Below are 12,995 nucleotides of genomic sequence, written 5' to 3'. Positions count from 1 at the left end.
AGTTTTTTGTTTGGCTTTTGATTTCTACATAACCAGTATGAAAAAATGTAGATTACAAATATTTACTTAACAATTTATATTTTTATTAACAATTAAGTAAAATATTAAAGCTGTTACATGTTGTACATTCCTAACTTTTCATACATATATCCCCCCCTGGGCTAAAAGAGTTCAGAGCATATTCAAATATAGATTATTCTGCAACCATGCATGTACAACAACGTGCAGTCGGATGTATCCGACTCTGGAACGCTCTTAGCTGTATTTACTTATTGAATTTGCTGAACGGGGTCTTAAATATATATTATATGCTTGGCGACTCATGCTCAGTAGTGAACTTATTTTTAGCCAGATCTCTGGATGACGTCATCAGCAGTCTACATGCAAAATGAGATGGCTCCAGAGTGAACATGGACGGATATTTTGTGGCTTCAATATCGCGGCATCCAATATTACGCTTAAACAGAGAGACGAGACGGGTAGGCAGACGGTATATGTAAAAGCCATGTATGCCCTATGTGAACTGGGGATAAAAATACACCACATATTCAATCATCAGTACAGGCGTATGTATATACATATACATACATATATGCAGGCTTGTATATGCAGACAATGCTTATAAATATAAATAAATGTTGTACAGAAACATTCGAAAATGTACATGTGTATGAAAATATGTATATACTTATGCATGTATGTTATAGATTTGTATCGGTATTTAATATTTCCTTCCCCAATGCACAGTGGTTGCACTTGTGTGGAGAGCGCGGCCAAAAATGCTTCTACTGAAAATGTTGCGCTACAACTTTTGGCTGTGAAGTAGGTCAAGAATAAAAACTTTAATATGATTAGGAGATTCCTTAAGCCCCGCTGTGCTAAGATTCTTTCCATAACATAGTATTACATCCTTTTACCAGAAGGAAGCATCTCCGACCCCCTGTTATATTATATAGACGTTCATTTTATAAATATCACCACAAGAGGGCATGAAGCTTTTGGATCGAGCATCTTTCATTTTATATTTAGACATTAACACCTCCGCTTCCACCGCATACTTATAAATACAAAAAATAAATCAATTGAAACAGCCCACACACTTAAGCCACAAATTTAATGCAATTGCGAATATTCTATAATTTCACTGAGATCGGCTTAGTAATACAAAAGTTATTAAAGAAACCGTATCCTAATGTGGATTTACAAGCCACGTGTCTGCGGCAAATTTAGCGAATATATTGTATTTTGTGCTGTGTGTATTCGCTGCTTTTTTTGTTCCCAACTACAGCGACTTACTTGATCTTAACAGATCTTCATGCAATTCTTAGCAGCAGACCTTATGTCATAGAATTTAGAATATTCTCAAAAGGACAATACTATTGAAGTTGTAGTTTAAATTCGAGGGTAGTTCCAGATGTTTTATATATTTAATACGCGCTACATTTCTAATTTGATGTCACTAGCTCTCCGTTTTATATATAGTCCTGGTCAACCAAAACCTCGAAATTCGTGCAACAATTTCTCGGATATGGTCCTGAAATATGAATATGCATGCATTTTATTCAGCCATCCCCTACTCCCTCTATGGTTTCTAGATGACCCAAATATCCTTGGTCTTACCATACCATTGATAGAGTCCTGGGAACCTATAGTTCCAAATCCCAAATCAAATTTCCGGCAAAATTCGCCGGAAAGCTTTGTCCACATTTAAATTAAGGTTTAAAAATAAACGGCTGTAAAATAACAATTGCAGTGGGTCCCGGCCGTAAGCTCTCATTTTAAAATCTAAATTCAGCTGATCTACCAGGCGAACAGAAATGTCCAGCAGGTAGAGGAACATAAATTTTTGTGAATACAATTTTCATTGCATACCCACAAGGTGCAATAATGATCTTAACATTCAACTGCCTAATTAAAAATCGCCAATTTTAATAGCTACAACATTCTGTAAAGCTGCAGCAATATAAAGGGGGTACTGAAAGCAAAAAAGCATACATATTTCCGGGCAGCTTCCGTGCGCACTTTGCAGGGATTTAGTCCTTTAGGTGTGTCAGGTAGTCACAATAGTCACAATAGATATTATAGCTTCAACACTCAAGTAATAGACTTTATTTACATATATATTTACTAAGTTTATTTAGTGGATATACATTTTAGCTGTGTGGAATGACAATCTGTTCTTATTTGGTATTTACCGCTACTTTTCAGAGATTTTTCTAGCCTAATAAATAAATAAGTCAAAAGTAATTTAAAGAAAAAACTATAACTAAATTACTTTGATTATTGAGAAGACCATTCGTTAATTGAATAAGGACTTCCCATATATTGTTGTTGACGAATTGATTCGTTATTTGATTGGTGGCTTCCAACTGAATTCCAGGGTTGTCTAGGAAAGACATTTGAGTTAATATATGATCCGGAACTACCGCTATACCCAGCAGGTGAATGGAAATTGGAATGGTAGGGAGCGAAATTAAAATGTCCATAAGGGGCATAATTATTAATGTGATAGTTGGCTGTTGAGGGTGTATTCTTATTGTCGTAGTAATTATAATATTGGGGTGTGAACGTGTGTGGAACATTTTTACTTGAAAAATATGATTCTTCCGGCAAATCGTTATTAGAAGCTACAGGCGGTTGATGTATTGCACTCGACTGAATATTAGCAGAACTACTATAAGGTTCGACAATAGGTAACTGTGCTTCATGCTTGTACGGTTGCTGCTTATGGTACTCCAAGTCATTATGCATCTGGTGCAGACTTGCTGGCATGCTGTTTAAACTTTCAATTTCATTATTATTTTGCAAAATTTGAGTTTTATTTTGCTGTAGATCATCTAAGACGCCTGTTCTAGTTAAGGGTGGATCAGACGGTTCGACTGGTAAACACTCCGTGTTATTGACATCATTTGTTTTTCGCGCAGTTGATGTTTCCACGGGTTTCTCTGAAATCAAAGAAAAATATATAATATAATTATGAAGTCTTAGCTAGTCTTAGCGTTGATCACCAATCATTATCAGTTGTATAGTCAAGACAAACTCTTTTATATAATAATGTAGACAAGGATTACATTCTTACCTTGCTCTGGCGTTGTAGGTTTTGCAACATCCGTATCGCAGTCTGATGTTATGTCAATAACGTCTTCTTTGTTGGTTTTTTCTTCATCTGCGCGCTTGGATGTTGTTCTGATTGCGATAATTTTTCCACTATCTAATTGCATATATATTCCTTTCGCTGATTTTAACACCATAACTCTTTGGCCGGCCTTGAGTATTATATTCGATTTTTCCGATGAATTAGTAGGTATGACAACATCTGAAAAAGGAATTGAATTCGAGACATTTAACAATAAGATTAAATATAAAAAAATGTATTGTAATATAAGAACTTGAATGAATTGTCCTCATTCATGAACAAATTGTAATACTGGGTGTAAATGCCTCCCCTAAGCCCACAACACTCAATGGGCTAGCTTTTCATACTGGAGTCAGCAAAGTGGGTCTGATGATAGATAGAAAACTAGACTGAGTGATCTACAAAAAACACACAGCAGGTCTGAAGCGTCAAGAGTGGAGATTCGGTCCTCTTCTTCGCCATAATGGAAAATACTGCCTTACAGACGAAGAAAAAACTCACACCTTCGCCGTTCGTCACAGAACGGTTCACGCCATTCGGATTGGCCTCCCGGATGACCTAGATGAGTTTTCCACCCCAGGCACATAGCCATTGCCGCTTCGCTGCAAATGGTCAGTTTACAGTGGCGCCGACTTGGTAGGTTAGAAATTCTACCTCACAATGGCGACCATAGACAGCCAAGTACGTCGGAGCATTCGTCAGCCGGTACGACGAACGCTTGCAGTGACACTGCAACCGGGTAGCAAGAGACCTCGTTGGGAAGTGTGCGGTCAGGAGGCTTTAAAAGATCGTTCAAGGACTTCCTCCATCTACGACAGACGAAACGCCCCACACAACATGCAGTTAACATGTCAGTTCTGAAGTACTCTGAATTGTGAAATCTGTATATTCCGCCCACCACAATGCATAGAAAACTTATTTTTTGACAATATAATATGCTTTAAGACTTTACTTACCAAGGGGTAACGTCATTTCTTGAGCAGTCATTCCTTGTCTTTGCCACACTTCGGCAGGTATCCAACGGGTCGATCGACCTCCACTAACAGGGTTATTTTTTTTGGTCTGTATCGGTTTTATCTAAAAATGTAAAAAAAAAAAAAATAAAACAGACTGATTTAGTATTATTTTTAATTGAAGAAAGACGGCAATAGCCAAGCTGATCAAAAATGGTCGACATTATAGCATATCTTAGACTTCTTAATAAGTACGGCTTATTGAATTGAGGCTTTTCGAAACAGTTAAATATGCTGTGGTTATTTATTTCAATGTATTATAGCTATTTTCTTTATATGATCAATATTTTGATTGAATACTTACCGAAGCCACTGGTCGCGTGATAATAGTACCATCAGAGTTTAAAATTTTGTACTGCATTTTTCCTGAGGCGTATGCAAATTTTTGATTAACAGACGCTTTCTTTTCAAGTTCATAGCTTCTATGGGCCTGTCTTTTTTCAGCTTGTGATAGCTTCCTATCTTTTTGATCAACTAATAAGCTTTCATGCAGAAAAGGATCTCTTGTTATACAGTTCGCATGGAATTCAACAATTTTATTAACAATTGGATCCATATGACTCGTTGTTGGAAGAAATTTTTCATCTTTTTTTTTATCTGCCGTAGAAAGCTTATCGATATCATTATTTTGAGTAGTTGGTTCATTAGACTTCTGACCGTCACTGTCAATAGGATCACCATCTGAGCTGTAATCGTGACACAGATTTGTTATATCTCTCATAGACAAATGCGCCTCCGGATTGCACTCATCAACAATTCTATCAGACATTCCTTGCTTTTTAATTTGTCTGTCATATATTTTTTTTTCTAGGCATTTATCCATTACAATTCTGTACACATAACACGGCTTTGTTTGCCCATACCTGCAATACAAATTGTATTTATACTGTTTAATAATATATATAATATATAATAATATATATATAATATGATAATATGTTTATTGCCCATTCCAACTTGTGTGTATAAAAGTATACTTTTTTTCAACCGACTTATGTGATATTGGAGTCCGATGTTGATAGGATTTTTTTTTTCATTTCATTTTCATTATTTTTTCACGAATGTCCCTTTTTTTTCAATGTGATCCAAGGTCTGCTGCAAACAAATTACTTACCTATAAATTCTGTATACTGCTTGAGTGTCATGGCAAGGATTCCAACTGGCATCAAATATTATAACTCGATTGGCGCCAGTCAAGTTAATACCCAAGGATCCCGCTCTTGTAGAGATTAGGAACAGTTTAATATTACGATTTGCGTTAAATTCATTGACGAGCCTTTCTCTTTCTTGCGATGAAGTCGAGCCATCTAAGCCTTAAAATATAAAAAAATTAGGTAATGTTTTATTTGTTATTAATTTTAAGCTATATATAACTTAAAGATACATATTCTATATTCTTTGACAAGTAATTTTCTTGACCCGTTAAGCGTAATACCTAGAATCTCAAGGTAAATTCTGGACCTCTTTAAATTCTTACTAAATTAGCAAGCACAGCCGTGTTCAGCACTGGACTTAGTAGGCGTGAAAATAAAGTTGATCCCGAAACTCAATCCACCAAATCTTTGACACCCATTTTCACGGAGTAGGGATGGATTTTCCGCAAAATGTAAAAACATATTTAAAACGAATTGATCGTCAAAAAAAAAGTTCTATACAATGACCTTTCTCAAGTTTTCTAAGGTTTCGGGTGGAATTTTCCACATTAAATTACAATTTTAAATAATATACTTTGAACTTACTCTAATAAATAATAAAAAAATTGTGATGTAATACTTACGAAAATAAGAACTGTTTCGCATCCAAAAGTTTGTACTGCATGGTACATAACTTGATTTAAGGAACCCTTCAATTAGATTTAATGTCAACAGGCTTTGGCTGAATAACAATATTCGATCACCTTGAAATATGCTCTCTTTCATGATGCAGAAAAATATTTCCATTTTTGGTGAACTTGATATTTGACCAGATATGTAGTTTTTCATAATGTCCAGCGCCCAAGAGCATGAAAACTCTTCATTTCTTTTAGGCTTAATTGTTTTTCTATTTGTGTCATTTATTATATTGCCAATGCTCTGTTTACTTGAATTGTTATTTTCACTTGAATTTATTTTAGCTCCTTCAACATTTTGCTGTTGATTAAGTGGAGTTGGGTGAATATTCCTTTCAACTGTTTTTATTTCATTTGTATCAAGGTCGACTATTTCGGAGGAGCCAGTAATAGTTTCAAATTCTTTTGCCATGCTCGAATCAGTTTGTTTTATAACTTCAATATAACTCGGTTTAGACGGTATACTGGAATCCAACCAATAATTGCCTTTCCCTTCGGAGCTGTAAGTTCCAAAATTAAGTTGATCCTCTTTGTCCGTACAGTAATTGCCACAACTGAAAACCAGAATTATGTTAATAAGACTATTAAAACTTGGTTATGAATAAATTACCTTTTATTAGAGTAGATTTTATTTATATCCGAGCTTGAAGGTACACGGTCATAGGCTCCATTCTTAGTTTGTTGAGCGATTATTGGTTCAACTTTATCGGTTGCGCAAAAATTTGAATCGATGACTGGGCTTGTAGTGCTCTTAGTAGATTCTTCTATTTCAATTTCTAAATCTAAATCAGTCTCACATTTTTTAAGAAAGTTATATAAAACATCCGGATGATTCCAAATCTTACAACACACAGCAAATGCTTTTAATGGATTAGGAAATGCTTTTTTTCTCACCACATCGGTCATAAAGGTATCGTAAAGTTTCCGTTGAAATGGAGTCATTCGAACCAGAATAACATATTCTAATTTTGGTGGCAGAGTGCATTGTAACACAGTATGTGAGCGCCGTTGAACAAAACCCAAAAGTAGAGAATGAAGAACGTGAGCCCTGTATCTCATTAGCTTTATATCATCCGGTGTTGAGTCCACACATTGACCATTTTGTATAGGTCTCTCAAACATGTTACAAAACTCTGTTCTTGTTCCCAAATAATTAGGTCGTACAAAATCCACCATACACCAGTATTCCAACAAGTTGTTTTGCAAGGGATATCCGGTTAAAACTATACGTCGACGAGTTCGTATTTGCTTTAAGGCAAGGGATATACCAGCATGGGAATTTTTTATTCGGTGGCCTTCATCGCAAATTACTAAATCCGGTCCAGGTTTTACCAAAGCTTCATACACCAAATTCATTAGATCTTTGCTAGAATCGTGCATATCATTTATTTGCGAGTTTTTGTTGCCTCTTTTCTTACGTGTAGAAACTAGTTTTAATGCCAATAATCGGAATAATTCATATCCGATCAAAAGTACCCCCCCTTTGTGCACCCAATTTAAAATAACCTTTGCTCGAGCAGTAAGGTTCTTTTGTTGATCGTTTAGTACAAAAATGTCAAAATTTCGGGGACGCACGTTTAAATCTGCAGATTGGCGAGGAATCCACATGTTAAATTCACTTAACCAATTTTGTAATGTATTAATTGGCATTACGCATAAAACCGTCTTTGCGGATGTGTGCCTTAAAAATATATCACAGAAGGAAACAACTTGTAGAGTTTTGCCTAGTCCCATTGAATGCGCAAGTATACATCCAAATCCGCTCGATTTTTTAAATCTTCGTGTAGATTCAATTATATTGTCATATAAAAATCGTACTCCGCCAATTTGATGGGGTTTTATAACTTTAGCTATCTGAGGAGCTAAATACAATGTTTCTTCTCCTTCAGGATGCGCAATATTTACAACTACACGGCCATTTTCATCAGGAATATTATACAGATCTTTGACATGCATGCCACTGTTTGTTGCATCGTCACTTTCAATCAAATCATCCTCTTCTTCCGACAGTAATATACAATCGTCATCTGAACTATCGTCAATTGTAACTACTTCATTTGAGGGTTCGGTACAAGTTTCTTTATCTAGTACATCCTCAATACTGCAACTTAAACTACTATTTGATTCATCACAAGTTACTGAAGCCAAGTCATCGTCGGGTAGGCCAACACTATTACTAGTATTCATAAAAGGGGGGGTTGGTTGGGAGCCACAGTTAACTTGATTTGAGTCCTCAAAATTTAAAATGCGAAAAATATTTTTGTGAACTTCTTGTTTTCTTATTTCACGCATTGATTTTTGCTGTCCGGCAACTCGAGCTAAACGTTCGGACTCCTCTCTTTGAGCCGCTAGAGTTGTTGTATCTAAATTGTTTTCATTCATCACATCTCTTATATTTCTCCTGAGATAATTCGTTTTTTTTTCTTCGGCTGTTGTCATCAAGCCTTTTTTATTGCTTGTACTTTCATCCTTCGATACCGCATTTTTACGTTTATGTCCATGGGGTGAAACAACTGAAGTTTGTTTCAAATCATTTGATGCTGATGCAGTGACACATTCATCATTAATGTTAGAGTTTAATACTGTGGACATTTCACTAATTCTCTCCCTAGGATCGAAAGCTTGTTTGGTTGAAGTCACATCTGAATCACTTAACAACATTATAGGTGATTCATAATTAATAGCATTTGAGCTCGAACATGCATTCTGTATTTCTTCATTTTTAATTATTGTTGGAACCGGAACCATTGGCTGATTTTCATCCTCCATATTATGGTTTTTCTTTTATCTAGATATTAAAAATAAAGTAAATAAGTTTCATTAGAATAATTCAATTATTAAAATATAAATGTACACATATTTGGTTGTAGTCGCAGTAAAACTAGCCCAGCAAGTAAAACAAAGTAAAAATTGACTTTCTCGAAACTTATCTTTAAATTTTTATTATTATATTAGTCATAAACAAATGTATTCGCTCAAAGAATTTCCCAGAGATCACCAGGAGAAGGTCGTTTTCAGAAGGCTTGGTTTTTTGTTCATGGTTTGACCTCTAGATTAGTTTATCTGGCAATATTATTCATGCAACTTTGCAGAAGTCCCACTTTCTGTTGCACGCAGTTCATATGTCGAAACCAGCTGGATCGGACGACCATAGGAACGATTCGTTGAAAAATAGGTTCTTGTATAAACAACTTTTTTGCTTATCGAGATATCTTGACCAAACTCGCCATTTAAAGGTTTCACTATGTGGCCCACATTTATGCAAAATAGTTTTTACAGGGGACTACTATATCATGTAACTTGCATAGGAACAATCGCTCGAAAATAAAGTTATATGACCAACTTTTTGTTTTGCAAGATATCTTAACCATACTCGACATTAACTATTTTTCCGTGCTGCTCAGCTGCGGGCAAAGCACTATTAGCATTATGTAAAGGTTGGGTCTGCAAGGGTATCAAATCTTCGGCGTGCCGAAGATGTGCATTCGTTCTCCTTTTCTTTTTTAATTTTACTTCAATTGTCAACACAGGTTCTAGTGCAGTATAATTTCGACTTCTATCTCCATAGAGGTTCACCTTATACAGGTTTTATAACAAATTCGTTTTATCATGAAAATTGATTTCATATGGTAGAATCGTTTTGTTGCCATGTCTGTTTGATGATTAATTAGGCACAACGCTTTCTGAGTACCTTCTCCGTATTTTTGGTGAAAAAATGTAGTGTTAGAAATCGCGATAGGATTATACCTCTTGCACGTCTGCAATTACCAACTAGACTTGGGCATGCAATGCAGAGGAGAGTGAAGGTTCATTTTATTACATTTTATTTTAGTAAAATTCACACTGTACATTAACTGTCACTGCGAATATTGAATATTTACGCTATTAAACGAGACGGGCGTGGTTAAAATCTGAAAACCTTATATATATTTAATCTTTTATCCCTAGCTGTAATATTATCAACAAAATTGTGTTCCCAAGGGTGCGCATAACTTGAAAGTTAATAATCATTAAAACTAATGCACTACATCTGTATTTTATTGACATGTTAATATGTTCGTGTGTGTGTTTATTTTTATGATTTGTCTGCATCGAATATTAACGTTAATTACTACTTACACAAATTCCGATTAATGGAGTATTCTGTATTTTTTTTAACGCACTTTTTAGATACTCCCGAACATATTTTTGACTTGATTAATGTTTCTTTATTTTAATACACATATGCTACTACAACATTTTATACAACAAATATTTATAGCCGGCGAGTCAGTGTAAAATTTAACTTTCAGAGTACACCTGCATTTGTAGGCATACAAATAACTTTAAGGTTGCATATACTTTTTTCGTTGTAATATTGATACACACATATGGCCATACGCGTAAGCACAATCACTGTTCACGCATTCAAATTATTGTGTTATAATTTAAGATTTTTAAGTAAATCTGCCTTTTCACTTTAAAAATATGTATATCTACAGGATTCCAAAAAGTTACATATACATATGTACATACAAACAAAGATTAGAAAACTATCGATATATCGGATGTGAGTATTTTATAGTTAAGAAACAGAGTTTCCATATTCACTGGAATTTTATGAATAAACTATTTTCGGTCGTTCCGCCCAGCTTGCGCGAGCTTCTTACGCTACACTTATCGACTGAGCCAGCAGCGTTTTAAGACAACAACGGCAGTGCAAAAATCATAGATCTTAGTTTTTAATTATAATTAATTGATAACGACCCGGATTAAATGTTGCTTGATTACAATTAATTATAATATAATATATAGCCATTCAAATCAATTACTACTCTAAACTCCGCTGCAGCTTTTCGTGTAGCCAAGTATTACTAAGTGGAGGATACTGTTTGTAAATTAAATACACAATAGTTTATGAGGTTATGTTTAGTGATGTCTGCGAAAAATGATCGAAATGTATAATATTTAATTAAATATTTAAAAATATGAATATAAAGAGCAAAAACAAAAAAAATATTTTGCTATATGTGCCTGCTTAAGATTTACGTTTGTTAATGATAAATTGTGAATCTAGGACGTCTTACGGTGGCCACGACTACACTAAACATTAGGACTACGCTAAACTTGACGACAGTGTGAAAGCTTAGACAGCGTCGCAGCGCAATTTTATCCTGTGCCGAGAACTGGTCGCACTGCACGAAATGTACAATACCAATAACTCAGACTTTTGATAGTCCAGACCATTTTTTGAATGGCTTGCGCCATCACCAGATCATCGTTACATTTAGGGGGTGCTGTTCTTGTCTCGTGAAATACGGTCTTGTACTTGGATGCTATCAGCGTTCGACTTACTTTACGTCATAAGTCCAAACTATGTGCCCCAGCAGAATGAATTGCTGTGCTCAATGGCCCTCCATCGAACCGTAGTCCCTGGCGTAGTGCCTATTAACAGTCAAAGCGGCAATCTTAGCACCCAGCATTCCACACCGTTCGTTGCAGCCTGTAGGAACTCGTACAAAGCCAGGAAGGCGGTATCATCTACTTACGTTGGCACCAGCAGCCTCACAGAGCTGCTTTGCCCTTGAAGTTATCAAGCCTGAGCATTAAGTTAAAAATGATCGAAAGCACCTTTTCGTGGGAGTACCATAGCTGCTCTGTCAGCCCGGTAGACGTCAAAATTAGGACGCAACGGGAGCATTTTCCGGATGCCAACGACCCACAGGAGTCTTCTCTACCTCAAACAATAGTGGAAGGTGATCCGAGCTCAGGACCAGAAGGCTTCTTCTTCGCTGCTACCCCTTGGATTGCATGTTGTCTCTCCAGTGACAATGGCTTCGATGCCGTAAAGTTGGCTCTGTCGGATCCGAATCGGATAGCAGCGACTTGCATAAGCCAGTGGCAGGACAACTCAAGCGGATCGTATGACAACGGCGACCTGATCAAAACTGCCGCTCCTTCAATTAGTGGTTGGCGGTGTTAAGAGTATGTTACTCTTGGGGAGACACGGGAGCAGCAGTGAGTCTCCGTAAGAAGAAACACATTGATCTGATGGAGCGCGATGAAGGCAGAGATCTCATTCGCCTCCGTTGTCATTCTGTCAAATCTGGCGATCAGTTGCTTAAACTGACTGACTGACAAACGGACTGAGTTGGGACTGTTGTCAGCAACTGAATACCAAGCAGAACGCTGGCAAAGGATTGCTGACCGGGAACGAAGCAGTGGGCCGGGGACGCTGCTTGGGAGTGATTTCTGAGGAGAAATACTGGGCGAGAGAACACCACCTTTCTTTTATTTTCGGGGCTCCTTTTTTAGCTTGAACATGGCCTCTTTCCAGCTGGCTTTAGGCTTAGGTGGGTATTTGCTGAGAAGGGCATGGACCAATATTAAAGCCAAAGCCTTAAAGCAAATTTTAAATTTGTGCTTCTTAACATGTTTTTAAATATAAATCTAACTATGATGTAGAATATTCGTATATTCTCAAAAAGACAATATATATATCCGTATTTAGTGTTTCAAGTTCTTATAATTTACGACTCATTGGCGCAAAAAACAGGATTTCAAAATCGATTTTCAGCAATTACTTGGAAACGGGGCAAGCTATCGATTATCGGAAACAATCTCGTGCTGCGCATGAACTAGGAGAACCTACATTTAAAATTTCAAGTCGCTACCTCATTGGTTCCGAGGACCTAGCATTCATACTTGGGGGCAGGCGAACTTGCTTAGATCTATTGATGCTGACCTTAAATATATATACTTAATGGGGTCTGAGAAGCTTCCATTATATCCGTTCTACTCATACTCTAGTCCCCAACCTTTACATGTAACATCTAGAACAGTATATATATTTATCTTTCATTAGTTGGTTTGGCTGTTAAGTAGAGCCGGCGAAAAGTACCGTGAGAGGTAACTAATTTTTATTTATATTTTTTATTTTTATTACTGCTAAAGCAATCGAGCTCGTAGTGCAGGCTAGTCGGAAGCTCCAACTACAGCCTCTTATTTGTTCTTAGTAACCAACAAAATGTGTATGTTG

The 12,995-nt window shown here is 36.3% G+C and overlaps 1 protein-coding gene across 1 annotated transcript; it reads right to left on the bottom strand.

The window, feature by feature from the left end:
* Positions 1-2,077: 2,077 nt before the first annotated feature.
* Positions 2,078-10,454, bottom strand: LOC6626141 (helicase ARIP4). Its single transcript, XM_002049970.4, has 8 exons — positions 10,097-10,454; positions 6,588-8,765; positions 5,927-6,531; positions 5,264-5,462; positions 4,454-5,012; positions 4,093-4,213; positions 3,080-3,316; positions 2,078-2,945 (listed from the first exon to the last, which is right to left on the bottom strand). Exons 2-8 carry the CDS (start codon positions 8,744-8,746, stop codon positions 2,281-2,283), a joined length of 4,545 nt encoding a protein of 1,514 aa, XP_002050006.2. The 5' UTR covers positions 8,747-8,765; positions 10,097-10,454; the 3' UTR covers positions 2,078-2,280.
* Positions 10,455-12,995: the final 2,541 nt, after the last annotated feature.

Source organism: Drosophila virilis, chromosome 5, assembly GCF_030788295.1.
Source record: "Drosophila virilis strain 15010-1051.87 chromosome 5, Dvir_AGI_RSII-ME, whole genome shotgun sequence".
NCBI classification, from domain to species: Eukaryota; Metazoa; Arthropoda; class Insecta; order Diptera; family Drosophilidae; genus Drosophila; species Drosophila virilis.
This window is presented reverse-complemented; position numbering and strand designations above follow the sequence as displayed.